Here is a 27,631-nt window from a genome sequence, read left to right as displayed (position 1 = left end):
ACAAGGTGTCCCGAGCTTGATATGTGGTTTCAATGGGCCTTTCTCACGGGTCATTGGTCATCCTTCTGTGCGTGGTCATAACACCTTCGTAGTCATCGTCGTAAACAGCAGGGGGATAAAAGTCCAATCTAGAGTCTGATTTAACGCGTGCTAATGATCACGGCCTAGGCTAAGCCTCCCTGAGTCCCCCGCACGAGCGCACTTGAGGCTTCACGCGCTCAATTATCAGATGCAGGGTCCGCAGTGGTTTGATTACGGTGGTCCGTCAAGCGTGCATCAGCATGTTGTTTCCTATTCCGAGACAGGTGGAGATCCCTTAGACGTAGGCGCTTTGGTATAAAGGCCATCGTGGTTGCTCTCGCAAGGAGCCTAACTCAATCCCCATATTACTCAGGCAACATGAGTACCAACAACCTATCCGGCGTATTCACAATAACCAATCTTCAGTTCCACAATCGTGCATGCCTTCTCAAGGATGACGACAAGGAGCCTATAACGTGCACCATTCCAGCCGATATGTCGACGGTGAATGCCATGGAGCAGGTGCGGTCCGCGTTTGGTCTTTCTGCATTCTATTCACGATGGGCGAATCTTCCAGTGGGAGCTGACGCCTACATCCGACCACCGTTACTCCATCAAGAATGTGCACTTCGAAAGCAACATCACCACTGATATCCGACCTACAAGTTCTGCTACGGTCTTTGCGTCGAGATATAGAGCTTGGTGGATAATCAAGGAAATGGATCCCGCGACATATGGGCCGGATACCTACAGGTGAATTCACGAAGTAATAACAGCATTTTAATAATCTCCGAACTCCCCGTCACAGCATATTCTCAAGGGATTCTTCTGAACTTTGCTGGGGTGTCCGCGACGGAGACAGTGAGACTCCGGTACGTTCATCACAGGATCAGTTTGTCTAGAGGTTCTGATTACCAGTCTTCCAGATTCAACTGTTCCCCTTTGCTCCAGATCATCGCAATCTCTGGCAGGTAATCCATATGCCGATGCGAAGGATGTGCGACATTTTGCTAACTATTCGCGTCGTAGATCGCACGATACCCACCTGTCCATAAGAAGCCTTGTCCGTTCGATATTTCGTTGACTAAAATGGAATTGCAGTCTGTTGAGCATGGGTCCGTCGGTTTCTTCTTCACATCTTCGCTCTGACGTTGACGTAATCAAGGCTTGAACGACGGAATATTTCAGTCGAGATTGAGTGGACCGATCTGCCCCGTGACCACATCATAGAATTTCCTGATTCGTTGGCCGTCTTATACCACGGAGAGGTGATAGCGGACGCCGAAGTGGATGAGTACAAGACCAGTGCTGACACTCCCTTGCGAATGAGCTTGCATGCGAGAGATACTCCTGCGTGAGTCACCATACAAAGGCTGTGAGTTGGTAGAATTACATTGTGTGGACAGGTTCACGGCCTTCGCGTCCTCCATCCTGTGTGATGACCATATCCAAGTCACTCTGGAGGCTCACAAGTTCAGATTTTACCCGCGTAAATCTGTGGAGCGTCCTGCCGATTGGCATTATGTCTATGAGGCACTGCTACGCAAGGACCTTACCTTTGAAGGTAGGTTGACTGCATCAAACCGTCCTGCATTGTGCGCCTCTGAGCCTCGAGCAGGTCTTCACGCTTTCAGAGAGAATGTTGCGCTGAGTGATCTCAAGATCCTCAGTAGTGGCTCTGACGACAAGGAGACGTATTTGGAGTCGTCGGTCAATGTGTCAATTTTCAATACGTCTCGTTTCTCCTGCGCGGCGGATCTTGCCGTGGGGGTCTACTTCGGTAACACAAAGGTGTGTGTAAATATTTACGAAAGCTTGGGTATCGTGATAACATGACGTTATGGCAGATTGGCCATGGACAGTTCAAGGTAGATTCTCATTTTAACGCAATGAAGTATATTTACCATGGCTTGCAGGAACTTCATCTTCGCCGTCAGAATCCAGACGTACATGAACTCAAATGGCGCTTCCGCCCAATGAATCCCGCAAACCAAGAGGTGCAGATGCTCTTGGAGCAGCACTTCACGACAAAACAACAACTGCCCGTAGTGATCAGTGTGGAGAATATTAGTGCTACGATCTGTGGTCGCTTGTTCAACTTACCTCGGTTCAAGATCAATTCGCACATTGCAGGACTCGGCATCAACCTCGTCAAGCATGTTGACGTGCATATTGGTGCCTTTGGACTACTCACGCAACGCAAAGTGTCTTTCGAATTTACGTTCTGTATGTACGACCCCCCCTGTTACGGGCACATCAGCTAACCGAATCTTGTAGCAAATCCCATTAACGCACCTTTGGAGCTTTGCGACATCGAGCTCGACGTGATCGTGAAGGGGATACGTATAGCCAATGTGAAACACCATTTCGGCGAAAACTCGAAGTCGTTCCGCATCGATGTGAGTACATGTTGTATGACTGCCATTTATCGCATCGGGTATACGCATTTGTTCACAGAAGAAGGGAGAAGCAAAGAGTCCAAAAATCTCGAATGCATATCTGGTGGCGTCGTATTTGAAGACAGTGCAATTGGTGACAGACTCGAGCGCCTGTCTTGATATTGAAGTGAAGTCTGCCGCCATCAAGTGAGGCCATGTTTTGCTGTGACAATGCGTTAGCATTCTGACGTTCTGCCACAAGGATTGATCAATACGACTTGCAAGGCCTGACATTCAATATGAAGAACATTCCGTTCAAGTGAGCTTTTTCGGGCTTCGTACGCGATACCAATCACGAAACATTATCTGCTTAGGCTTGGCACCTAAGCTATTCGAGCGCGCTCTCTTGTCTGAACGCGTAGTGGGACCTTGATAGAGCTACGATGTCTGTCGATGAAGGGAGAGACAGTGGTGTCTTGTATCCGCTCATTCGTAGGAACGTCTCCACTCTGTCGCACCGTGTCTGCAGTAGCCTAGCCGTGGCCCATCGCCACTTGTCTGTTTCCTGATGAACATTGTCGGGGTCCTACCGCTGATAAGGATGAGCTCCATCTGTGACTCGATTTCAGACTGCGTGCGATTATGTGTGACCCAGAAAGATGCTCATGATGGGATCCCCACCACCCTCATGCATAACAAGACCCCACACTTCCTGCACAGCCTCACAGCGCTTTTTCAATCTTTGGGTTGCGCCACCTTTTTGTGCATATCCAGACAGACATCCGGGATTGCCTAATGAGGCAGGAAGAGGAGCGAAGGAATTTGGTGGTGTAAACACTTCACTACAGGAGTGCTTTCAGGTAAGAAGTAAGTGCTCCTTACAAGCGCCTCTGCCAGAAATATTGAGGGCACTTGAGGTATCCCACGAGGACCGGGGGCATGGTTGAATCACGGTGGATATACTTAGTTGCGTCCAGACAGCATCTAACGGCGTGGCGGAATACTTCATATTGGAGTATGCCATCCATCTGCTCAAACCTTAACCCCCGTGTCTCTTTCAGAACCCGCGCCGCAAGGGTGACATTTTGTTCATCATCAAGTACGAAATGAACCTCGTCAATCTTCCTCCCGAGCTCCTTGCTTATATTCTCGCCTATCTTCCACTTCCTGGCCTCGCTGCATGCCTCAGCGTGAATCGTCGCCTGCACGACATCATCGTTTCGGATGTCTTACTCCAGTACATCGTCGAGCTGCGAGCTGCCGGTGTCGAGAACAACTCCAGCCCTTCATGCCGCCTTACCATCGCCGACCGCCTTCGTATGCTGCGCCAAAGAGAACAGGCTTGGGAGTGTCTCGAGTTTGGACGAATCACGAGCATCCCCGTGAAGCATAATCCGTCTGGCATCTACGATCTCACGGGCGGTCTTTTCCTGCTTGGTGAATCTCGCTCTCCGACGCGCACAGGCACCAATGCTCTCCACTTTGTACGCTTGCAGTCTGCAATCAGTGTATCAACGGAGTCAGAAGGAGAACATATCGCAGCAGACGCGAATTGGTCCGGGATTGATCTGGGTGCAAACATCGTCGACATAGGTCTCGCGGTGCAAGAGCATGACCTTATTGCGATCGTGACATATAAGTGAGAGCCTTTCTACAACGATCTGATTAATTTCTCTGACTCTTCGTGTCGGCAAAGGTACTGGACCCCAATGTCTCCCGACTTCATGGCGGCGATCGACGTCCATCTCATGAAGCTCTCCTCTGGCAAATATCACCCTGCTGCATCACAGGGAACAATCCATGTGGCAGACATTCCCTTTGCTCCTGGATATTGCAGTGTTTCTGTCGAGATTGTCGGAGACACAATGGGCATTCTCCTCAACGTACGAGCCGACATCGAACCGGTCCAGTTCTCCATATACAACTGGAAATCTGGACGCAAGAAAATAGCAAGTACCGATTTTATGTCTTGCATTGCATCCACTGATCTGGTTACCACAGTTCCTGAAGGACGAAGAGGTGATCTACAACGCGTTCGCATTTCTAGCGCCCGATGTTATTGTCGCCCCAAATATTGAGAACAATACCCTGGACATCTGCCGCATACCACTCGGTAACGAGCCTGAGGGTACAGAACCCTCCGCTCTTGTCCCTGCGTGCAGGCTCGCTCTTCCTCCATTGCAAGCAAACTGCGTATGGTTCGGAATCTGGTGTAGGTCCGAGCCAAATCCCATTGTTCCCGGAAGTGGCGCGCTCTACAGAGGCTCGAACCCATTCTATAGCGACTCTGCGGAGGCTATCATGCTGTTCAACTTCATGGCGGTGGATGCTTTACAGATCATGCGACTGTTCTCTATGGTTGTCCATCGGTCGTCCCTGCTTGCACAGCTTCCTCCATTGGCCGAAGTGGAACTTCCTAGCGATGACGAAGAACCTGCCTTACCCCCCGAAATTGAGTGGGATGCATGGGGGCCACCGCTATGTCGCTGGTTCGACACGAATGACCTGTCTACACGGTGGATCACCACGACGTGCGGTCAACGCTATGTTACCCAGGGACCTCAGGACCCCGCCACCATCATGGTGCTCGACTTCAATCAGAAGGCCATCCACAGATCGCTCAGCAGGCGAGGATTTCTGCACTCGCCGTCTGCACCGATGCAGGTCAGGAAGGTGTTATCTAGTGACCCGGATTCGGATGTCACCGTGAGCTACGAGATCGGCGGCGGCGAGCTTGAATCGCAGGTCTTCGTGAGCCCAGTGAAGTCGTATCTGCCCTATATGGCCGTCACCAAGAAAAAGGATTATGAATACAACAGCGTCATGTTGGATGAAGGAGTATTGATAGGGCTGCAGGTGAGTCTTTTTCGCATGCACCCAGCGTTTCTCATTGTCCGAACTTTATGCACTTCGCAGCTGGATGACGAGAGTGACATTGAGAAACTGGTTGTACATTCAATCGCCCCGCTGACACTGGGGTGACCATACGTAAAGGTACAGCTACCATAAATCAGCTCGCGATTTCTTCCTTCTACCCGCTAGACTCGAACGAGAGAACATCGTAATAGGAGGGGTTCTGCTCATCGCAAGCCGATTGCATGCACTTAATTATAGTCAGCATCAAGAATGACCCTGGCGTGCGTCTCGCCATCTTCCATCCGGATCCACGATTCAAGGCCATCTGTTGGACTCGGCGACGAGAAGACAATATTGCGGATGCCGTGGCCCCAGCCTGCGTCACTGTACCCACCGTATCTGCAAGCGGAAGTTGTTCACGCAGTCTGCTGAGGATATGAGAGAGAAACACATACCCAGAGTGCTTACTGAAACAGAAGATGATGTTCTTGGTAGGCTCGCGCACGCACCATTCGTCGCCGTGATCTACCGGTCTGCAGGTGAGATAGCAGGGCCGATGCAGGAGATTTCGAGGACTGACCGTGCCCGGAAACGACAGCGTGGAGGTTCTTGACGTACTTGGTGAGTGCATCATAAAAGGGCTGGTCTTTCCCGATGTTGGATGGGTCCGTCGTCGCCTGAGTCGATCCTTGACCCAGTAAATCCGCTAAGACGAGGTCAGCACGGTACTCATAGTCGCGCAAAGGCCGCAAACAAACCATTCAAGCCGGGATCTCTGGTACTGTTCAACCCAGGCTGCATGGCTTGGATCGCGTGACTGCGAAAGGGCCTGAGGATCCGTCATCGACTTCTCACGAAACTCACATCACGCACGGTGGTATGTGTACGAAGGCCAAGGCGCCTCGGGTCGTATCCGCTGGACCCCAGGCAGCGTCCATTAGGGTGGTTTGCTGTTCGATCCACCCTGCTACACTCTCGTCGACCCAGTCGGGTACCGGGGTCGAATTCTTTCCTGGGCTGTAACCACCTGAAAAGTACTGGAACGTGGGCTCTGACATCACGCAACGCGCCGCGGTACGACGTACCCCGTGAATCGAAGAACCAAAGAATCAACGCAGGCACGACGTCTGATAGGTCCTCAATCAGATGGTTATGCTCGATCTGAATGGCTCTCACAAACCTGTCTCATGTTCATAGACCTGCCAGCAGAGTCAAGTATGAGCTGTTGATTGTGCTCATGATTGAGCGAAGCACACAGATACACACAGGCACCCAGTACGTCCCGGGACCTTCTTCGCCACCTATACCAGGCGGTGCCGTACGCGTGTAGCTGAGCGGTGCAACTAGTTGCTCACGCCGAATTTCTTCGAGGTGCGTGATGTTTGGTTCGTTATCATGATTCTAGACATCTACAGATCAGATGTAGCAAGCCAAACAGTGACAAGGAGCCTTACGCCGTGCGTGGAAGAGAACGGTATTCTGACTTCGTTCAGTGGTGCAACTATCTCGTCAATGAGGCGGGTGGAATTCTGCTTGAATGTGTCTAGCAAGCGGCATGAATGCGCGTATCGTCATAATGTCTGAACACCTACTCTCTCCCGTGATGAGATCGCCATTGAGGACTCTATTGCAATGCATGCTGTAGTCAGCAAGCTGAGTGACAGATGGTATAGATGTTTGGACCAACACGTAATCCGGCTGTTCCTCTGCAAGCACCAGTTTCATCAGGATAGTACTGTTGACGTCTTGCTCAGGGCCCCATGCATCCCACGGGTTCTCGCCATAGTGAAGATCAGCGAAGACAGTGATCTTGAATGTACCATCACCCCGGAAGGTGATGCGCGGCTTTGTGGGGTAAGGGTTGAGCGGATCGTCAAGCGTAATCTCTAGTCATGTTTCCGACGTGCAACAGATAGCCAATCGAACGACGAAAAGGACGTGATGAGCGATAGTAAGAATCAAGGACATGATAAATACGTACGACGAGATCCGGTGGGAGCGGCAAGGGCAGCCGCTGCGTATATGCAGATCACGAACATAGCGGTGAAATAGGGCATGTCCCGGGAGTAGCCTCGCATGCCGTGGCCCGATGGATGTTGCATTGTCGACTGCGACATCCGCGTGCGACGACAAGTACTACTACAGTTCAAGGCTTGTTATATAGCTCGCTCAACACTATGAGCGAGAGACTGCCCAAACACCCGATTGGCTTCTCTCATTCGCCGCGGCGAAATCGCGTGCGATGCGTATCGTGCATATGGACCACTACGCACGTGCGCCTATTAGGTCCTCCGCTCACACAAACGTGCTTCTATCTCATTGAAGGGGACAAGGGGTCGCAAGATAGCCAACAATTCACAAAGGTGACATAGCCTGTCTGTGATCCAACACAGGCTCAAACTGCGTACCGGCTGAATGCCTACAATATGATGGGTCTTGCTGTACAAATCAACCCATTAATCTTGGTAAAAAGGTGAGTGTCTGTCGATCATACTTATACGTGAATTCAACCCGTGCGTAGTGATGATCAAGCGAACAACAAGCCTTCATGGTCGTGGAATGGCAAGCAGTCTATCCTCCAGCATGTCACTCTCCCGTTGGGATAGTTTCTCTAGCGTGGACTGGCAGTGATCTGTATGCGAAGTAACCCGGAACCATGCGGTACGGTCCAGTTCTGTCGGGCTGCCGAACCTTGCCTCTACGAATTTGACTAATGGTAAGACAGAAGCAATTTCTTGTAGGAGACGAGAGGCGATTTGAGAATCATGATGGAGTTCAGATATTTTGGCGTGCACCAGAACTGAGATCGCTACGAGCGGCAGCTCGCCGAGGCTCTCCAGGGTCACGTGTAGTAGTTGGTGACACTGATTTGTCAGCGAGACCCCTCCCCACCCATTCCACTCATCCGGCCCGACTTCGTTTGTGAATTTCTCAATGCGAACACGTAGAAACCGCAATTGGGGGGCAACAAGTGGTAATTTCTGAAAGGCGTCCACATCATAAAAACCCCAATCGAGGACAATAGGCGCCGCCTGTTGTAGCACGGCAACTGTGTCTTCACAATGGTTGCGCAAAGTGATTGTGAGCCGCCGCACTCTCCCCATGAGAGGCATGGAAATGCATTCCGTGTATTCGACTTGGTCTAATGCAGATTGTAACTTGACCGTGCAAATGGGGCTGTTATAAGGCCAGGATGCCATATACACGTACCAGTGCACCGAGCGTAGAGCTGGGAAAGCGTTCGAGAAATCGAAAGAGGTTGCCATCGAGAGAGTGTATGATAGTGTGAGGTGGCGTACGCGCGGAAACCGTGCATCGTGCATTACCGCAGACCACGTCACTAGCGACAGATGTAACTCCTCAACGTGCGCCGAGAGATCGACAGGAAGCAAGGCTTCAAGGTATGTATCAGGGCTTCTTACCCAACGACGCGGAAATTCAAGCACTAGTTTGCGTGGACGCGAAACGATGGCGGTGAGAGCTGGGTTCCGTGAGTGAGAGACGCTGATTCTGAGTGACCTTAGGGAAGGTAAACGGGAGATAGCACGGCATACACGAAGGTGATTTTCGAGAAGTGAATGGCCGGATTCGAGAACGAGCTCCCGAAGATTCAGAGCATGCTCCAGAATACTCGCCAGGGCGTTTGGGAATGGATGTCTGCCGATTCGATAGTCGCCGCGAGTAGGTAACGGTGTATACTGATCCAATTGAAGTTCCATAATCCGGAGGAAGGATGATCTCCGCGCAACATCGTCCATCATGAATGCGCAGAAAGCGCGAAAGCGTAGGATGGACGCTGAATCTGCCGCGAGGGTGAACTTGACTTCGTAAAGGACGCGAGGCATCGCCAACTGGTAGCCTGCATGGCATGTCATCGCAACCTGCGACGCGTCCTTCGGTGAAAGCAGTGGTACAATCGATTCGAAGACGTCGTCGTTGAGTTCAAAGAGATGAGGCATTTTCGACGCAGTGAAGCTGATACAAAGGAATTGACGTCGTTCAGCAAAACAAGGAAAATCATAGAGGTCGCTTACCTACCAAGATCGAAATATGCCTGAGCACACGGGTGCTTGCGACAGTCAGTGAAGCTCGAAGGGATACGCAATGTAGACCCTGTAGACCTCGAAGTGCCACTAGGGATAGCATGTGACAGGAATGATACGGTCATGTGCCTAAGCCGATCCCCGCGCGCTGGACCGCGCACCGCGGCCTGATGGGGAGCGGATATGATGGCTACGAGACCAGTGCACTGCGCCGCCTCTCAGCGAGCCTGCATTGATGAGTTACTGATCACAGTTTCATGTCATTCTCCTGGATATGTCGGAGCTGTCCATCAAGGCTGTCGCAGGCAATTCTGCATCGCATCCCAATGGCCATATAAAACACATGCGGAGACGTTCATAGCAGCACAGTAGTAGCTTCGTCAATACCAAAGGACTATGAGATTGCAGGTATGTTCTTGAACTGGTGTTCGACTTTCCTTATCAGTCGAGGGGCTAGGACACCGAGTCGCGCCGCCTATCATTGTCATTTGACCGTGTCGCTCAGATCTGCAGTCATTCCCCATCCTTGGGCCACGGGCGAGGAGCAGAGTATGTCATAGATAGTCACCCCAGGCTGTAGCAACATCTCATTTAGCTCACTTGTCAAGACCAGAGAGAAGAGTTGTGATATAGGCATGAAACCCGACACAGATGAGATGCTTACTGGCTATCCTGAGCAACCGGATCCGCGACGAACGTCGGAATACATACCACGTCGCGGACCGGACTATCTTGAAGCTGAGCTACACTGACAGGCCGAATGGAAGAAACATGGGAAGCGCGTCAGATCGAGGCGAAAGAGAGCTTCACAAAGACCTCGAGCTTCCGAGACATATGTCCTCCGCGATAACGTGGGCAAGCTTGAACCGCTGTAGATTCTTCGCGAGCTTCCCTCTTCGCATCGTTCCTATGAAGGATGACAACGGCCGTTGCGGATGTCAACAACAGATTGGGGAAGTTGTTTTGATGGGAGCGCAACGGTCCGCACTATTCAGGACTCGAAACGTGGTCACCAGGGATGTTACCTCCGCGGCGCAGTTGTTCGCTTGAATTGCCCCATATTATGAACACCTGATAGCGCAGATCATGAACACGACCTGTACATGAAGACGAAAGCGACGTAAAAGCCCGCGAGCCTTCGGATAGAAAGAATCGAAGACGGCACAGATATGGATCACTGAATCGTCTTGTAATCATCCATCTTCGCGATGATGTCAAGCGAGTAGCAGCATGGCCCACACGAGTCTGCGTGACGAATGACTGTCAAAGGATGGCCCTGTACAAGACGATAGCAGCGAGAGCGGCTGGGTGCAAAGCTTGCTCGCTATCTCAGAACGTGATGCGAACTATTAAACATATGGCTACTCGTACGATAAACGACAGGCGAAGGGAGATGAGGAGGGAGAAAGGAGATCAAGTCGGGCGATGGTTGGTCAACGGACGGCGGTGGCGAGATTAGTATCACCGTGTGAATCTTGGGGGTCTAGTTTCAGTGTCATTTCCCCATTTTCAATAATCGTTTAGCGCAAAGTGAGGCGACTGACAGACGGAATAAATACCCTCCTGTACGCCCTCTCTCCGCGCTCTATCTCGTCTTGCTTCTCTCTTCCATCTCTCCTAGATCCCCACCGTTAGCCAGTCATGTCGTCCAAGGGTGCGTAGCCGCCACATACAGCGACCATGCCCGATACTAACGCCGAGCTCCAGCCATCCGTGAATACGACGCGAAGCTTCTCCTCGCGTACTGGCTCGAGCGCGCACCCTCCGTCGACCCCTCTGCCCAGCTTGCGACCAAGTTTGTCTTCCCCTCTCCGAAGGTCGCCCAAGTGTCATGGGACCCAGAGACCAACACGATCACTGCCGACACCCAGCTCCCCAGCTGGGTGTTCACCACAAAACTGGTTGCGAAACCCGACCAGCTCATCAAGCGTCGAGGCAAGGCTGGTCTCCTCGCTCTCAACAAGACCTGGGACGAGGCAAGAGAGTGGATTCAGGCGCGAGCAGGCAAGCCGCAAAGGGTACGGCTTTCCGTTTCTGCCTAGCAGCTCTGTGGTTCCGCTTTCGTCTTTCCGCGCCCCTCCACATGCATCTGCTACGGGATCACTCTACATTTTGTGCCTTCCGCCGTCGTGCGCCTGCATTCTTGCGGTGCTCCGATTCCAGAGTCGATCGATATTGGCAGCTCCGCTCAGTGTGAGCCGAATGGGAGCCATCCTGAATCTGGTACGGGATCACTGTTATATTTTGTGCCTCCCCCCGCTGTGCACCTGCATTCTTGCGGTGCTCCGATTCCAGAGTCGATCGATATTGGCAGCTCCGCTCAGTGTGAGCCGAATGGGAGCCATCCTGAATCTGGTACGGGATCACTGTTATATTTTGTGCCTCCCGCCGCTGTGCACCTGCATGCTTGCGGTGCCCCGATTCCACTGTCGATTTTATGGTTAGGCACGCAGACCGCCTAAGGTTTCGCGTCTTTCCGAATTGACCGGAGACGCGTATACATGTGCACGTGGTGCGTTCCTAGATAATACCGTACCCGAGGAGCAGAAGCGGGATCGCTGCCAGCATGCATCTCACTAGTGTTGTTCAGGGCCCGGCTCGGGCCCAAAGCCCTACTTTGGGCCGCACTTTTGGCCACCGGGCCTGGCTTCATAGTCAATTCAGGGCTGCACACTAAGTTCTGTGGCCTCTCGGAGGTCTTTTGAGGACTTGTGTTGAGCTATATGCGCCTCAGCCAAGCAGGGTTCGGCGGGCTTGGGCCTCGAAGCCCGATTGTGGACATCACTACATCTCACGCACGCGACTGAGATACTGACCACTGGCAATGGCAGGTCGAGTCCGTTGTGGGCACCCTGAACAACTTCATTGTTGAGCCCTTCCTGCCTCACCCATCCAACACCGAGTATTACGTTTGCATCAACTCGGCAAGAGAGGGCGACGCGATCCTCTTCACGCATGAGGGCGGTGTCGACATTGGCGACGTCGACGCGAAGGCGCTCAAGCTCGAGATTCCTGTCAACGCGCCCTTCCCTTCGCGCCAGGTCATCGCCGACACGCTGCTCAAGCATGTTACTGCGGCCAAGAAGGAGACCCTCGTCGACTTCCTCATCCGCCTGTACTCTGTCTACGTCGACCTTCACTTCGCCTACCTCGAGATCAACCCTCTGATCTGCCTTGATGCTGTTGACGGGGGTCAGCCGACGATCTTTTACCTGGACATGGCTGCGAAGCTCGATCAGACTGCAGAGTCGATCTGCGGGCCCAAGTGGGCAATCGCGCGCGACTTGTCTATCTACGAGTCGGGATCGCAGGCGACCACGTCCAAGGGTAAGAGCGTGTCTGCCGACCGCGGCCCGCCGATGGTGAGCAGTTACAGCCTCAGCTAATGCCGTTCTTGCTGACGTCATGGTATTAGGTCTGGCCTGCGCCGTTCGGTCGTGACTTGACCAAGGAGGAGGCGTACATCCAGAAGCTCGACGCCTCGACTGGTGCCTCGCTCAAGCTGACTGTCCTCAACCCCGAGGGTCGTATCTGGACGATGGTCGCCGGTGGTGGTGCGTCTGTCGTGTACGCCGATGCTATCGCTGCGCATGGCTTCGCGGATGAGCTTGCCAACTACGGAGAGTACTCCGGCGCGCCCACAGAGGGTCAGACCTACGAGTACGCAAAGACCATCATCGACCTCATCACCCGCGGCAAGCCGCGTTCGGACGGGAAGATCCTCATCATCGGTGGCGGTATCGCCAACTTCACCAACGTCGCAGCGACGTTCAAGGGCATCATCCGCGCGCTGAAGGAGTACAAGTCGCCGCTGATCGCGCACAAGGTGCAGATCTACGTGCGCCGCGGCGGCCCCAACTACCAGGAGGGCCTCAAGGCGATGCGCCTGCTCGGCGAGTCGCTCGGCGTGCCCATCAAGGTGTACGGCCCCGACACGCACATCACCGCGATTGTCCCCCTCGCCCTCGGCGTGGAGTCGAAGTCGTCGAACCCCGCACAGTCGATCTCCGCGACGCCCGTCGGGCCGCCCTCGCCCAAGGCACAGGCGAAGGTGGACCCCGAGGTGGCGATCGGCAGCATCGGTCCCGACGGCGAGCGCACGCAGCCAAACGACCAGATCGTGCGCTTCGATACCACAGAGCAGGCGTCTACGCGCCCTTCGTTCCGGCCGTTCGACGGGCGCACGCGCGCGTTCGTGTACGGCCTGCAGCCGCGCGCGATCCAGGGGATGCTTGACTTTGACTATTCATGCGGCCGCGAGGCGCCGTCGGTCGCGGCGATGATCTACCCCTTCGGCGGACACCACATCCAGAAGTTCTACTGGGGCACGAAGGAGACGCTCCTGCCGGTGTACACGAGCGTGGAGGAGGCTGTGAAGAAGCACGCGGACGCGGACGTCGTCGTCAACTTTGCGAGTTCCCGTAGTGTGTACTCCAGCACGCTCGAGATCTTCAACTTTCCGCAGATCAAGAGCATCGCGATCATTGCTGAGGGTGTCCCCGAGCGCCATGCGCGCGAGATCCTGCACATTGCAAAGTCGAAGGGTGTCTTGATCATCGGGCCCGCGACCGTGGGTGGTATCAAGCCGGGCTGCTTCAGGATTGGTAACTCTGGCGGGTGAGTGTTATGGGCAGTTGGTATGGTTTATATCCAATGTGCTGACGCGGTACCTAGTATGATGGACAACATCATCGCGTCCAAGCTGTACCGTCCTGGATCTGTCGGCTACGTATCCAAGTCCGGCGGCATGTCCAACGAACTCAACAACATCCTGTCGCTCACGACCAACGGTACCTACGAGGGTATCGCCATCGGTGGTGACCGCTACCCCGGCTCAACGTTCATCGACCACCTGCTGCGCTACGAGCAGGATCCGGAGTGCAAGATGCTCGTCCTGCTTGGTGAGGTCGGTGGTATCGAAGAGTACCGCGTGATCGAGGCCGTCAAGAAGGGCACCATCCGCAAGCCCATCATCGCGTGGGCGATCGGAACGTGCGCAAAGATGTTCACGACGGAGGTGCAGTTCGGGCACGCCGGCTCGATGGCGAACTCGGACCTGGAGACGGCCGACGCGAAGAACTCGGCGATGCGCGCGGCGGGCTTCGTCGTGCCGGACACGTTCGAGGACCTGCCGCTCGTGATCCGCGAGACCTACGAGAAGCTCGTCGCGAACGGCACGATCAAGCGGCAGGCCGAGCGCGAGCCGCCCGTCATCCCGATGGACTACAAGTGGGCGCAGGAGCTCGGCCTCATCCGCAAGCCGGCGGCGTTCATCTCGACGATCTCCGACGAGCGCGGGCAGGAGCTGCTCTACGCGGGCATGCGCATCTCGGACGTGTTCAAGGACGACATCGGCCTGGGCGGCGTCGTCAGTCTGCTGTGGTTCAAGCGCCGCCTGCCGTCGTGGGCGACCAAGTTCATCGAGATGGTGCTGATGCTGACCGCCGACCACGGTCCGGCCGTCTCTGGGTAGGTTCTGTCAGCTGTCAGTGGTCGTCGTCAGTACTCATGCTAGACGGACAGTGCGATGAACACCATCGTTGCGACGCGTGCGGGCAAGGACCTGATCTCGTCGCTGGCATCGGGTCTGCTCACCATTGGCAGCCGATTCGGTGGTGCGCTCGATGAGGCGGCGTCGATGTTCTCGGGAGCGCGCGACACCGGTCTCACGCCGCGAGAGTTCGTCGACCAATGCAGGAAGCAGAACAAGCTCAGTGAGTTGTTGGCTGCATGCTGTACGCGCAGCCGTGTTGATGGGTGCTCCAGTCAGCGGTATCGGCCACAAGATCAAGAGCGTGAACAACCCTGATCTCCGTGTCGAGCTCGTCAAGGAGTACGTGCACAAGCACTTCCCGAGCCACAGCCTGCTCGACTACGCGCTCGCTGTCGAGAAGGTGACGACGTCCAAGAAGGACACGGTATGTGTTGATCGCCGGTCACGCTGCTGCCTCCCTCACTGATGTCGGCCTCTCGACTAGCTCATCCTGAACGTCGACGGTTGCATTGCCGTCTGCTTCGTGGACCTGCTCCGTGACAGCGGTGCGTTCACGCCAGACGAGGCCGACGAATACATCAAGATCGGCACGCTCAACGGTCTGTTCGTGCTCGGCCGCAGCATCGGGTTCATTGGCCACCACCTGGACCAGAAGCGCCTGCGTGCACCACTGTACCGCCACCCCGCTGACGACATCTTCATCAACATGGCGGACCTGTCGCAGCCACGGGTGTTGGGCAAGATGGCATGAGTGTGATTGTCGAGTGTCGTATCCTTGGGTCGTCTTGCATATTTCGCTTTCGTAGCTCAGGCATTTGTAGGTTGTAGTGCACAATAGATTTCTCATGCTCTCTGAAAGTGTCGAGTATGGCAGTGCTCGCCTCCGGAAATTGTTGCGAGCGAAGCGAGAATATCGACATGGGGGGTTGAGCCCTTGCTTTCGCCGGGGACAAACAAAGTGAGAGAGACTGCTACAAGTGCCCGAGCACTTTTAGTACTCGCAGCATTAAGTATGCTGTAAGTTGTTCAGTAGTGCACCAAGTCTCATCATTTAAGTCTCGAATGGATCTAAATCTCTTCCTCTATGTTTCTGTGTATAAAAGTGAGCACTTTGTGACAGTTCCATGGCACTGTCTGGGTGGCGAGGATAACCAACTGCACGTGCACCATTCAAGCGCCTAGCGGTCGTGCAGCAAAGTGACTGTCTTGAGCAGTATCATCTGTGGCATGCATATTGACTTGTATATTAGGCACCGCGAATGAAGCGAAGTGCTTCAGTGTCTGAGCAGGACCAACTCGGAGTCCGATGAAGTTTCGATTATGCAGTTTTGGCCATAGAATTGAATGCTTCGCGAGCCAATCCCCGTGCAGCGGGTGCATATTCAATGTTAGATAGGTCACGTTGCAAGGTGTATTTATACATGATGGACATGTGTCGACGATGTATCGTTAAGGAGCTGGAGGTGTAGGTTTGTGGCTATGTCATCGGCCCATGACAGCAGTGAGCAGCCTGTGTGGTGCCAGTCTTTACAAGGATACCATGATCCTGCTACTGTGACCTGGGTGCTCACCTGCCCCAATTGTGAGTGTCACCATGCGTCGTAGTTTGAGCGGCTCGTCGAGTGCATCGAACGAGAAGCGTAATCATCAAGCCTCCATCGCCGCCCGCAGAGTGCGCTTTAGGAAATTGCAGTGAAGAGATCTCGTCTTCGTATTGGCAGATAGGAATGCTTGGCAATTCCCAAGCATGCTCGGCGGACGCTACTCGGAATTTGTTGACTGATTTGAGCGGGACGAGGAGGATTGGAGTGGGGATAAAGTGGGAATTAAGTTATGGGTCGGTGTGGGCCGGGCGGCTCGCCGCTCTACCAGTCACACCATGCTTGATACAAGAATAGGTCCTGTGCTCCGTCCGTCCCGCTGTCCGCCCCACCCGCTCTCTTTACTTCCCCACAAGAGTGTCTAGGCAGTCCTACACAACTCACGCGGTACCGCCATCGCCATGTCCAACGATCCAGCAGTTGCGGCGTTCACTGAGGACAAGGAGGGGCAGCACATCCGTCCTGGCCCCTTCTACGCCGAGAATTTGGCAGAAGAGCAACGCCCGAACTCGGTCGGCTCGCGTGACACCGCCATCGAGACAGCAAAATTATGGCTGTCGCCGTCGACGGTGCTGACGAGGAATCACCTTATGGGCGACGTCGACCCAGTCAAGTCTACAATCCCCCTAGCTGCATTCTGTTTTATGACAGGTTTCATGTGTGTATTCTCATCTACCTCGGGCTTCTTGTTCTGATCTTCGACCCATCTTCCCTCGTCAACGACTAGTGATGCCGTCGTCTTCACGGCAGTTTTTGTATGGGCTGGTTTCCAGACTGGAAACACGGTTCAGGTGCGCTGCTTCCCTCCGGTTGATTCACTCGGATGTTGAGACTCTCCCCGCTTGCCAGCTCTCCCTCGCTATTGCTCGCCTCTTTTCAGGCCCGCAACGTGACTTGTCCTTCCACATCTCCGACCAGCAGGCTCTTTGCTCGCTGCTCACCTTCAATGTGGGGGCCTTCATCGGCCGCATCGGCGACCGCATGGGGCCACACTCCCGCGCGTGGCTCGCGCTTGGCACATTCATCCAGGCGCTGTTCACGATGGCGGCAGCGATCGCTACGTGGAAGAGCGACTCCCCCCTTAGTGTCGCCACGGACCGTTTCAACCCAGCGTGGACAAACGCGCTGACGTTCGTCTCGATCGGCTTCATGAGCGCGAGTATTGGGCTCCAGGGTATTATGGGCAAGCGTATCAACACGCAGTTCACCACCACAGGTTCGTCCCGTCTTCTCCTCCATCGGCGCGTAGTTGCTCACCCTTTTCCTCGCTGCGTACAGTCGTGCTAACGACCGTCTGGTGTGAGTTGATGGCGGACCCGAAGCTGTTCAAGCTGAACCGTTTCGTCATCACACGCGACCACAAGGTCATTGCGATTCTCTGCCTCTTTGTAGGCGGCTTCACCGGCCGTGCGCTCATCGACCAGATCGGCTCGGCGGGCACGCTGGGCATCGGGACAGGCATTAGGCTCCTCATCGCAGTATGGTGGCTATTCGTGCCGGGGAAGGTCAACGCACAGAAAGCAAAGAAACCCGAGACCGCATGAACGACTTGGAGAAGTTATACCGCTGTCTCGTCGTCGACGGGCCATGGCTGACAGGAGGAATATACTTAGGTTTGGCTGCTCATAATGTCGTTCGCATAGATATCCGACGATCTAGAGAGCATTCTGCAGTGGCTTATAGTCACGTCCACAGTCATTTCGACTAATTTTCTTTGTACTTGACAACATTTTCCAGTAGCACATTCGCAACCTCATTTTCACCTTTTCGCAAATGGATACATGGCGACTGAATGAGATCATGATTCTTGAAGCATCAGCTATATTGCTTCGAAAGACAATACAAGGTGTAATACAAAGACAATCCGAGCAAAATGTGACACCTCTGGTAAGGAAAAGCACGCCATTGCCGACACATCGACGACCCAAAGGGTAGCGCACACTCCAGCTGAGGCGTATACAATCAGTCTAGGACAAGCAGTAGACTCCTGCGAGAAAGAGATATTCGTTCACAGGAGGACAATAATGCGAGTCCAGAATGAGTGAGGGAAAAGAGAGCGAGAGCGCAACTTTTTATGGACGCTGGAGGGTCACGTGTGCTTGGTTCAGTTTGTAGACCTTGGCCGGTTTGTGGCTGAGACGCGTCTTTGACCGCGACCGCCACTTGTTTTACGTCTGAAGCACAAGCTGTAAGAACAGCTAACTTGCTCTTGAGTCCCGTCTACTACCCGGGACCCTCATTTTATTGTAGAGTGAGTGCAGTGATGCAGTATCAAGCCGAGACTGACCAATGTTGCAGGATGCCTGACCTTCTCGCGCTCTGCGATGATGTCTTACAGCTTATCTTGCCGTTGCTCTCACAGAATGACGCCATCCATCTTTCTCTGACATGTCGTACGGGATATGACATAGCATTGCCTCGCATTCTTCATACAGTTAGGTTCAACACCTTGAACGAAATGATGCCACCACCTCAGTGTGAGCGGCGTCTCCTCGAGTTCTGCGCCTTCGTGCTAGCGGATGTTGTACGACGGGCATCCCTACTGCGAATCATGGAGATATCCCTTTCAGCGTACGCATTCATTGGACGCACAGGCGAGTTTCAAGTGGAGGGCCGTCCATTCACGGCGGGTTTAGCGGATATCCTAAAGCATGCTTCAAATCTTCTCGAGCTCTCCCTATGCTTGCCTAATATCATCGTGCGCGATGACTCATCATTGCTGGAGTCCGTGGCTGCTCTCCCGAGATTGAGGTCACTTGAGATTGGCATTCCGGCTGACTTGTGTCGGGTGCTCGCAAAGACAGTTTCTCGTCCCCGCCGACTGGTGTTAGCGCTTACTCCCAAATATCCCGGACTACATTTAGACGTGCTTCTCACCTCAAACCTTATGGCGAGCGTTGAGGAACTGCACATCGACATCTCGTCGCTCAAAATCCCACGCATGCGTTTCTTGCAAGTTCACCACCTGACTATCTCGAACATGGGCTATGAGGACCAGATCAACCTTTCCGAGACGTTCCCAAACCTACGCTCACTAAATCTCAATACATGTCTGGCCTATAATCAACTATCTGGATCACCCCTCATCGGTACGCTCCCTGAACTCGATTATGTCAAGTATACGAACACGGACATTCAGACATTTTGCTACAGAGGTCTAGTGCGACGACTCGCTTTCACTGCCCGCGGTGCCGATAAGGATTTGATCAAGGTCATTCAGCAATCGTCGCCTGTTGTCCTCGACTGTGCTTTTGATTCACCATCCATGCTTAGAAAATTGCGTAGGGCAGCGCCCGAGTTGCGTGTCTTGCGTATCCGCATCAATTTCAACGAACTTGCAGGTATTTCTGGTGTCTGTTTGATACGCATACTCACCTGCTGATTGTCAGGACCACATACCGTTTGCCTTTCTGGCGAAACTTCCGCTTACGGCGATTTCTATTCGTGCATCTTGGTTTGATCCTCACCTTTGGATCCCGGGCGTGGCAAGCCGAGTGATCACGTATATGGCGCGTCGCATATCCACGGCTGAATATGTGGAGCTCAGTCTCGCTTCAGGCATGGATTACCCAGACCAAGGCATTTGGCACAAGGTAATTTCACGCCATGACCAAGTATGCACCCTCGAGCGATTGCCACGATGGGAGAGCGACGTGTTGGAATCTCGTCTACTCGCCATGCCGCGCCTGTGAAGTACGTCACCGTTCAATTGCCTCAACATGCCTATCAAACCACAATTTACTGTATATGCCCAAACCAAAGTTGCATATGACTTGTATGCATGACAGACCTGACTCGTGCTATGGATCAATGAGCCTCGCTCGTTTGTCCCAGGTTTCTCGCTCTCCTCTACCGGTACTTGTATGTATACACTGATGTCGTATTGCCGAGCGTTATTCCCATGTAATGTTAAGCAACTGTCGTAAAGTCGCATTACCCTCCCATTCAGATTGCTGCTGAACCTGCACTGATCCTCCTTGACGCGTCAACACTCGGTACCAGGTGACTTTCTCCAGATCATCGCTGTGTGTTGACGAATAATTCTCGCGATGGACTCCAACGAATTGCAGTGCCGGGATGAGGCCGGCGATCTTGCTTGCCAAGGATGTCGCCCATTGCCCGTCGACGGAAGATGGTTTGAGGATTGTATACCCAAGTGATATGCCGACCAATGGCAGTTCAGCGATTATCGGGAAAGTCTCGTTCTACATGAGCGACTGTGAGCGATATCCTGCCTTCAAGATTACGTTGCAGGGCTCACAATTAGGGGACCGTCCAGCGCCGGAATTGCCATGTGTAAGTATCTCAGCGCTGGCATGTATGTTGCCATCGCGGTCATCCAATGGTGGACGCTTCTCTGCTCCATCGCACATAGCAACACTGCCGGTGCCATACCACCAACAAATGCCGCCATAACTGACTGCGACGTGCTCAGGCCCATCTGGTACAGTAGGTCCACCCGCCGAACTGGACACGCGAGGCGGAAGGCGAGGTATGTGCCCACTTTGACATGATCCAAGTGTGTCCATGCAGCCGACTGTTCATCCGCGCCGGATACATTTCCCATGAAATGTACAGACTCGACCTGCGGGAAGAGGCGTGCTAGCGCAGACAGGTCGTTTATTGTGCCAGAGACCACGAGCTTGCGCATACGCGGGAAGATGATACCTTTCGTATCTGAGTTCTCCGCTATACAGACGCACTTGTTGAGAAATATCTCTTCGACGGAACCGGCCAGGTTCGACGGCAGAATAGAGGTGCGGATGTCGTTGAGATACATAGTGGCCCCGTGCAGCAGTTCAAGCTCGAGCCTGCGAGGCCGTGATGAAAACCTGGCGAGGAAATCACATTGCACGGCTGAGGCTGTCATGCGCACGATGTCGAGCGTGGTCAACGCGGCGATGGCATCTGCTATGGAGGGCTGCATGACTAGGAGTTGTGCAGCGTCGTGAAGATAGAGTTCTGTGAGGCGAGTCGTATGTCCGAGCAGCTCCACCATTGAGCGAACGCTGGCCTCATCGCCCCAGAGGGCTTTCCCCGATAGCTTGAGCGTCCGAAGACAGGGCATTCGATTGGCGATGTCGGCCAACATGAAGTTACAAAACTTCGTGATGCGCTCCGCCGAGGTAGGAGAATAGTATAGAAACGCCACATCTGCGAGGGCATGCGGCATCGCTGTCGCTTGTCCTGCGCGACATGTCATGGCGAGGTGTAAGGCATCGCGGCAAGAGACATGAAGCAGGATAATTCCTAGCACATCGTCATTGAGGAAAAAAAGATTCATCGTGATGAACGCCTGTGCATCTAAAAATAGGTTCGCGTTAGAGAATCAGCAAAACCGCAATCACGTTTTAGTACCTCAAGCTTTGGGGTTCAACGAGCCCGGAATGGCGACGTCGAGCTTTTAGCAAGACGTCCATCATTAATATTTATGTTGAAGTGCAATCGGCTGCGATGATCAATCGGCATCTAGATAGGGCCTGGGGAAATTGACGCTAAGGGGGACGCAGCACGCTCAGCAACTGGCGCTGAAGTGACGCTCGAGTGTAACGCTACCACGGCGCTCGAGCATATATACGTGTTTATATGGACCGATAAGGCCTTCTACATCGAATATTATTTTACATGTCGTACTTTGAGAGCGCGCGAGCGTCCTGCAAGCGCCAAGGAAGCGTCACCTAGCTTTGAAAAGACCATGCCCATTTAGATAGTACGTGAAATGTCTGTGTGTTGCTCGGCGTACCTGTGTTTACACCTCACTAGATCTTTGCGGCACCGTATCGAGGCGCTCGATTCTCACTCTGGGCTTGGCCGCAGTGGGCTAATTGTTGCCAAGAAGCGTTCCTCGATCCGCACTACAGGGTATTCACGCTTTACGTCCGCGCAGAACGGTCACAAAGATTGCAGTATTGAGAGCATCGCAGCAGTGGTTGTAGCCTGGACATACGGTGGTTATTGTCAAGGTCTCTGAGCCTGATATCTTATCCAACTGTTAGGCGAAGTAAACAGCACGCGCGAAGTGGGGAACGTTATCCACTATCCCTGCCAATGTCAGTCGTTCGGACCGAGTGCGCGACTTCCCCCTAGCACAATAACAGTTACCATCTGGCCATGAATCCCAGCGAACTTCGGGAAGAGTCTCGCATCGTGCTTGGTCGCTTCTCTATGATATGTAGCGAGGTCAGAAAGGTAAAAATATACCAGGATGCAAACAATGAGCTGCGCAGGCTACTCTTCGAGAAGGCCAGAGATCTGAATGAAAGAATGTCCAGTCAGACTTCATGTCAATGCAGGCACCGCACATTCAAGGGTCGCCTGTCGGCGCGTCTACATAATAATTGCCAGTGAATATTCAATGAACACAAACTTGTGACCATTCGTCGCATTGCATGAGAACCCTGACCGATCTCCAAGCTTGAGACACGAAGATTATAGAATTTCTCTCACTGACGGGACAAGGGAGCGATAGAATGTACCAACAGTGCCTTGATTCTCTCGCTGTCATCCAGCTGTATATCGTGCATACAATTCATCGACGACAACTCGACAAAAGCACGGGGCAGACTCACCTGCAGCTCTATCAACAAATCCTCATCCATCATGAGACTACCGCTTTCACAAGACGCCTCCCTTGTGGTCGACATATACGGTAAAGACGATACGCCTGGGTCCACGAAGACAGGCGACTCCATCGGATCAGCACCAAACTCGAAATGCACGACCACGTCCGATTCTGGCCCATGGCGGACTATAGGCGGCAGCGGTACGCCTAGCGTTGACACGGAGAGCCCATGCCTAGCGAGCGACCTGCGAATCGCGAGCGGGTTGAAGTCGATGACTGTGATGGAACCACGAGTGCCCGTGTAGTTCACGTCGTTTGTGACGAAGCGTTGCCCGCAAGTCATCGTGATCCACCTCACGGACCGGCCTTCCATTTCGAACCACCGACATACAGCCGGGCCCCATGCCTCCCATTGGATCACAGGGAGCTCGGCAGTTGTTCCTGGAGGCAAGGCGGACAGACGTGTTAGAAGCGACGATCTGTGGACCCACAGAGTGAATGAATAAATGTAGCCATCACGACCCAGTGCTTTGAGGCTGAGAATCATGATGGCTCACTCGGGATTGCTGTGGAAAGGCGCATGGTCCCTGGTGGTGCTTCCAGCGAGCCCGGTCAAATTAGGTTCTGCTTTGCACCACATCCAAGACCACGAACACCCGTCAGACAATTTGGGGAGTGCTAGACGGCATGCAAGATTGAGGGGTGCCACCATCACGTTATGTGGGTCTTGACTTAGAGGGACATGGCAGAGGTCCAAGGAGTTTTCCTGAGCGTTAAGAAGAGCAATGACATTAGGTGCAATGAAGGAGAAAGCATGATAGATCTTTTGTGTGAAATGGTGGGCCTGTGCAATCCAGCATGAGAATGTATGAGGAACTTAGATGGCTTCGCATACCATGAGTTTTAGTCAAGATTTCCAGTTGTAGAGAGCAAATTCATCAGGATGGGCAGCAAAGTCGAAGATTAGCAGGATGCCCAGTAAATCGCCGACAATCTGAACGCAGGCAAGTGACGCCTCAGGGAGGCTCGATGTATCTAGCACATACATTACAGGCTGGGACGCGATGGGGTGATGTTGGCCCGTAGACAATTGCAAGATATGAAGACGGATCGCTGCCATGCCCTCAGTCGGTTGCAGCGCCTGCGGTCTGGACATATGTGTGTCAACAACAGCAAGTCAATGACCAACTGAGGCGACGTACTTATAGGTCGCAAGCGCAATGAGGTCATGGCCTTGCGCTGCGAGACCAAAGTCGATGATGTAGACATCTGGCTCGGCCGTAACCCTGGACCAGTATGGCTCCACGGGACTTATACCTCTTCTACTATCGTGTCCCACTCCCGCCTTGAGTGCCTCCGTCAACCGCAGGGCTCGAACAGCAGGATTCTCGCCCCATAACAATCCCGGCTCCCCGAGCACCAAGACGCCTCCCGAGAGATCGTAAATGCAGGAGCTGGGTGGCTGGTATGTCACCGGAATGCGTGTGCTTTCAGCGAAATGGAGGCACCCCCAGGCTTGCTCTCTTTCACGCAACAGCCGCAGGCGGTCAACAACAGAAAGAATGCAAGCCGGGCTGGAATTGTTGACAGCACCTGCTGCTCGTAACTCGATAGAATATTGGAGCGAATTATCAGACATGATGAGATCATGCAGAACGTGATTAACGCGGATACAGCGTACAAGATCAGAGAGCGGAAGATAGGCGAGGATGGAAATGGTGAGTTCCACCGGGAGGTTAGCGAATAGAGCCATATGCGCTGAGTGGATTGAAAGGGCAAATGCTGTATGCCACACGGTGCCGTCGGTGCGGTACACAGCGCATGGACCCGATCGTTGGTTGAATTGAGACTCAGGGCATTGCCGTTTCGGGGTTTGAACCCGCCACCGCGACGTTCGTGAGCAACTCCATGCTCATTGGCCACTCAAACGAGTCGCCTCGCGGTTTCGTGCGGCACAAGCACCATCCGTTCTCTCACCCTGCAAATACCCGCAATTGTGTAGAAGACCTCCACGCATTGCTTGACGCGAAAAGAATCGCAAAAACGCCGTGAGCACGTAGGCGGGATGAGAACGGTCCTCTGAGTAGTCTTGATTGATCCTGCACCTGATGGATTAAAATAAAGTCGAGGTTCTCGTTGTCGGCCTCTCCCTAACACCCTAACAGAGGCCAAGGGCCAACGACGATGTCATTTCAACGGGCGCACTTGCCAATCCGACGTCACTCGAAGATTCCCGCCTCGAAATGTTTCGGCGAACCGCCCTCGCTCGCGAACGAAGCTCCGACAGACCATGGAAAATATGCTTCAATCGCACTACTGAACGCAGCCATGTAGCTCCTGGCGCGCAATTGACCGATCGATCAACGTCCCAATGGCCTCTGAGGGCGCTGCGGTCCACCAGGGGCGACCAGTTGTAAGTAGATGGCCACAAACAAGCGTCGGAAAGACTCACGGGCGACGACGCGCGATAGTGGACCTTCAAGTCCGCTCCATGCAGCGAGCGAGGTATCGTATCACCACCAGCCTCCCCCAAACCAAAAAGATCGCCCTTTACTAAAGGCTATGAATATTAAAACTGTTGATCACACAAGCCAGAACGACGACACCCGACCCAGCCTCAAATTTGGGCCTCATCGGACTGGGACCGACCGGTGAACAGCATCGTGGCGGAGGGCGCGACATCGCGCCACGCACGTCGAGAGCCTAAACACCTTACGAGCATCCATGCGGTGCTCAGAACTCCGATGTGCTTGTGATGTTCATCGTCGCGAGGACGGCGGCGCCGTATGCACACAAGCAACACCAACTCTAGCACCAGCAGGCCTAGGCGCAACGCCACGCGCGTGCGGTAAGCGAATGCGAGACAGGTGACGTATGATCGGTACATTCACAACACAGGCGCAGGACAGGCACTGGACAGAGACACGGCCGGGTACGAGGACGGGGGCGGGAACGGGGGCAGAGACAGGGACGGGTGGGACAGGAGGCGGGGGCAGGGTCAGTATTACGTAGGGGCGTAACGTACGGGATATCATATGTGCGCGTGCGGCCGCGCGGGATATGCGGGATATGCAGAATGCAAATCGAGATCGAAATCCGAAATCGGAGCAGATGCGAGCAGGGTCGTGAACGGGGCGTGAATAACATAGCGCAGGGCACAGGCGTGTGGTAGCATAGCGCAGACGCGGGCGTGTGGCAGCATGACGCAGGCGCATGTGTGGCTGGCGGAGGAGCGGGCGGCGACGACAGCAACCGCAACCGCAACATATCAACAGATCAGCAGACCACACACCCACAGCACCCCGCGCCCTCGCCCTCCTCGCCCGCGCCGCCGCCGCGGCGCTTCTTCGGCGTGTCCTCCATGGCCGGCGCGTGTGCGCGGACGGAGAGGTGCACGATGGTCGGGTTCTGCGGCGCCGCGGACGCGCTGGACTGGGGGTGCGAGAGGGGGAAGGACCATTCTGTTGGCGGGGGTCAGCGTCCGCAGAAGAAGCGCATAGGTGGGGATGGTGGGGATGGTGGGGATAGTGGGGGAGGGGAGGGTGGGGAGAATGATATCAAGGGTGACAGGGGAAGACGAGCACGGAGGGGCAGAGACGTACTCGCGAGGGTGTCGTCGTCCTGGAGGATTTTGCCGAGGTAGAGTACGCGGAAGTACGACGGCGCGGGCGGACGCTCGTCCTGCCACTCTGCAGAGCCACGGAGTCAGCGATGTGTATGCGCGCAAAGAGACATCAGCCACGCATAGACGCAGGCTACGCATAGATAGTCAGATAGCGGATTGGGGGCGATCGCGGAGAAGCACGGCGGAGCGGTGCCCACGCCAAGCGGGCCAGGGAGAAGCATAGCATGTGTGCACGGGCGTCGAGGTGGGAGAAGAGAAGAGAAGGAGGGCGCCGGGCGTGGCTCGCGCACGGACCGACGAGCCCACCTCGGAGAAATGCGCGCGCGCGGAGGCCGCGGTGCAGCGGTATCGCCAGAGCCAGAGCAAGGAAATTGGGAAACAGAAGCTGTGATCGTGGACGGACATGCAGGAAAGCAACAAGACGGAAGTGCGTGCGGCGGACGGAAACGGAGAGCGGAGAGCGAGGGAGAAAAAAAGAGAAGGCGCGCCGGACTCACCATTCGGCCAGGCGTTCCACACCAGCTCCTTCATGCGCCCGATCGTCGTCTCGGGGTCGAACGCCATCGTGCGCCGGCGGCCCGACACGAGCAGGAACGTCAGCACGGCCTGCGGGAGCGCGGGCAGCCCCGCGTCGCCCGCGCCGTCCGTCTCCGTCTCCTTCTCGTTGTCCGCGCCCTCTGCGGTGCCCTCGGCGGCCGCAAGCACGGGCAGGTCCTGCAGCTGCTCGGCCTCTGCGCGCGGTGTGCCGGGGACGGTCGCCGTGGCGTCGACGCGGGTGTACGACGTGCGCGCGGACGCACACATGGGGGCGAAGCTGTCGCGCATGGCGGGGGTGAGGTGCCGCGGGAGCGTGAGGTGGTGCAGCGACGGGGCCGCGGAGCCGGGTGTGGTTGGGGGCTGGAAGTGGTAGGGGAGTTGCGGCTGGGAGAAGGAGCGCGGGGGCGGGTGGCGGGCGTCTGGCTCGTCGCCGGAGGGAGGCGGTGGTAATCGTGCGTCGGCAGTAGGTGGGCGGGACTGCGCGGCGGATAGGTGGGTGGTGCTCATGGCGGGC

The 27,631-nt window shown here is 54.5% G+C and overlaps 10 protein-coding genes across 10 annotated transcripts; 4 read left to right on the top strand and 6 right to left on the bottom strand.

The window, feature by feature from the left end:
* Positions 1 to 399: 399 nt before the first annotated feature.
* POSPLADRAFT_1139244 (hypothetical protein) lies at positions 400 to 5,381 on the top strand (the record flags this gene model as incomplete). The annotated part of the gene is made up of 16 exons (XM_024485010.1): positions 400 to 543; positions 599 to 774; positions 830 to 893; positions 1,123 to 1,136; positions 1,187 to 1,375; positions 1,428 to 1,585; positions 1,637 to 1,812; positions 1,938 to 2,247; positions 2,299 to 2,420; positions 2,479 to 2,606; positions 2,662 to 2,718; positions 3,178 to 3,259; positions 3,461 to 4,038; positions 4,096 to 4,282; positions 4,401 to 5,255; positions 5,316 to 5,381. 16 exons carry the CDS (start codon positions 400 to 402, stop codon positions 5,379 to 5,381), a joined length of 3,306 nt encoding a protein of 1,101 aa, XP_024340200.1.
* On the bottom strand, positions 5,311 to 7,735 carry POSPLADRAFT_1069817 (hypothetical protein). Its single transcript, XM_024482375.1, has 12 exons — positions 7,237 to 7,735; positions 6,943 to 7,141; positions 6,848 to 6,879; positions 6,710 to 6,798; positions 6,522 to 6,656; positions 6,436 to 6,454; positions 6,341 to 6,382; positions 6,129 to 6,282; positions 6,014 to 6,072; positions 5,836 to 5,961; positions 5,711 to 5,780; positions 5,311 to 5,654 (listed from the first exon to the last, which is right to left on the bottom strand). Exons 1-12 carry the CDS (start codon positions 7,370 to 7,372, stop codon positions 5,504 to 5,506), a joined length of 1,212 nt encoding a protein of 403 aa, XP_024340199.1. The 5' UTR covers positions 7,373 to 7,735; the 3' UTR covers positions 5,311 to 5,503.
* Positions 7,736 to 7,801: 66 nt separating this feature from the next.
* On the bottom strand, positions 7,802 to 9,214 carry POSPLADRAFT_1139710 (hypothetical protein; the record flags this gene model as incomplete). Its single annotated transcript, XM_024485077.1, has 2 exons — positions 7,802 to 8,087; positions 8,157 to 9,214. 2 exons carry the CDS (start codon positions 9,212 to 9,214, stop codon positions 7,802 to 7,804), a joined length of 1,344 nt encoding a protein of 447 aa, XP_024340198.1.
* Positions 9,215 to 10,939: 1,725 nt separating this feature from the next.
* On the top strand, positions 10,940 to 15,543 carry POSPLADRAFT_1055463 (hypothetical protein; the record flags this gene model as incomplete). Its single annotated transcript, XM_024480642.1, has 8 exons — positions 10,940 to 10,952; positions 11,006 to 11,316; positions 12,130 to 12,660; positions 12,714 to 13,915; positions 13,973 to 14,767; positions 14,822 to 15,012; positions 15,065 to 15,216; positions 15,277 to 15,543. The coding sequence occupies 8 exons, from the start codon at positions 10,940 to 10,942 to the stop codon at positions 15,541 to 15,543; spliced, it is 3,462 nt and encodes a 1,153-aa protein (XP_024340197.1).
* Positions 15,544 to 16,732: 1,189 nt separating this feature from the next.
* Positions 16,733 to 18,167, top strand: POSPLADRAFT_1180340 (hypothetical protein). Its single transcript, XM_024488747.1, has 4 exons — positions 16,733 to 17,051; positions 17,121 to 17,184; positions 17,243 to 17,609; positions 17,672 to 18,167. Exons 1-4 carry the CDS (start codon positions 16,795 to 16,797, stop codon positions 17,935 to 17,937), a joined length of 954 nt encoding a protein of 317 aa, XP_024340196.1. The 5' UTR covers positions 16,733 to 16,794; the 3' UTR covers positions 17,938 to 18,167.
* Positions 18,168 to 18,692: 525 nt separating this feature from the next.
* POSPLADRAFT_1033046 (hypothetical protein) lies at positions 18,693 to 20,085 on the top strand (the record flags this gene model as incomplete). The annotated part of the gene is made up of 2 exons (XM_024476909.1): positions 18,693 to 19,745; positions 19,783 to 20,085. The coding sequence occupies 2 exons, from the start codon at positions 18,693 to 18,695 to the stop codon at positions 20,083 to 20,085; spliced, it is 1,356 nt and encodes a 451-aa protein (XP_024340195.1).
* Positions 20,086 to 20,130: 45 nt separating this feature from the next.
* Positions 20,131 to 21,596, bottom strand: POSPLADRAFT_1069815 (hypothetical protein; the record flags this gene model as incomplete). The annotated part of the gene is made up of 2 exons (XM_024482374.1): positions 20,131 to 20,598; positions 20,655 to 21,596. 2 exons carry the CDS (start codon positions 21,594 to 21,596, stop codon positions 20,287 to 20,289), a joined length of 1,254 nt encoding a protein of 417 aa, XP_024340194.1. The 3' UTR covers positions 20,131 to 20,286.
* A 1,240-nt stretch (positions 21,597 to 22,836) lies between these two features.
* POSPLADRAFT_1045730 (hypothetical protein) lies at positions 22,837 to 23,595 on the bottom strand (the record flags this gene model as incomplete). Its single annotated transcript, XM_024478845.1, has 3 exons — positions 22,837 to 22,902; positions 22,963 to 23,491; positions 23,513 to 23,595. 3 exons carry the CDS (start codon positions 23,593 to 23,595, stop codon positions 22,837 to 22,839), a joined length of 678 nt encoding a protein of 225 aa, XP_024340193.1.
* Positions 23,596 to 23,862: 267 nt separating this feature from the next.
* POSPLADRAFT_1055459 (hypothetical protein) lies at positions 23,863 to 24,594 on the bottom strand (the record flags this gene model as incomplete). The annotated part of the gene is made up of 2 exons (XM_024480641.1): positions 23,863 to 24,103; positions 24,158 to 24,594. 2 exons carry the CDS (start codon positions 24,592 to 24,594, stop codon positions 23,863 to 23,865), a joined length of 678 nt encoding a protein of 225 aa, XP_024340192.1.
* A 1,637-nt stretch (positions 24,595 to 26,231) lies between these two features.
* Positions 26,232 to 27,624, bottom strand: POSPLADRAFT_1055458 (hypothetical protein; the record flags this gene model as incomplete). The annotated part of the gene is made up of 3 exons (XM_024480640.1): positions 26,232 to 26,416; positions 26,558 to 26,644; positions 27,078 to 27,624. 3 exons carry the CDS (start codon positions 27,622 to 27,624, stop codon positions 26,232 to 26,234), a joined length of 819 nt encoding a protein of 272 aa, XP_024340191.1.
* Between the last annotated feature and the right edge of the window lie 7 nt (positions 27,625 to 27,631).

The sequence above is a fragment of the Postia placenta genome (genome assembly GCF_002117355.1).
Source record: "Postia placenta MAD-698-R-SB12 unplaced genomic scaffold POSPLAscaffold_5, whole genome shotgun sequence".
Classification (NCBI taxonomy): Eukaryota; Fungi; Basidiomycota; class Agaricomycetes; order Polyporales; family Adustoporiaceae; genus Rhodonia; species Rhodonia placenta.
This window is presented reverse-complemented; position numbering and strand designations above follow the sequence as displayed.

Excerpts from the sequence above, each read along its gene's own strand:
- POSPLADRAFT_1069817 (XM_024482375.1), bottom strand. The coding sequence starts at position 7,372 with ATGTCGCAGTCGACAATGCAACATCCATCGGGCCACGGCATGCGAGGC. Across the intron at positions 6,880-6,942 it reads GAGGAACAGCCGGATTACGT|AGTCCTCAATGGCGATCTCA; the intron begins GTTGGTCCAAAC and ends GCATTGCAATAG. Across the intron at positions 6,657-6,709 it reads CGTTCTCTTCCACGCACGGC|AATCATGATAACGAACCAAA; the intron begins GTAAGGCTCCTT and ends GTAGATGTCTAG.
- POSPLADRAFT_1180340 (XM_024488747.1), top strand. The coding sequence starts at position 16,795 with ATGTCCAACGATCCAGCAGTTGCGGCGTTCACTGAGGACAAGGAGGGG. Across the intron at positions 17,052-17,120 it reads TGTTTTATGACAGGTTTCAT|TGATGCCGTCGTCTTCACGG; the intron begins GTGTGTATTCTC and ends GTCAACGACTAG. Across the intron at positions 17,610-17,671 it reads CACGCAGTTCACCACCACAG|TCGTGCTAACGACCGTCTGG; the intron begins GTTCGTCCCGTC and ends CGCTGCGTACAG.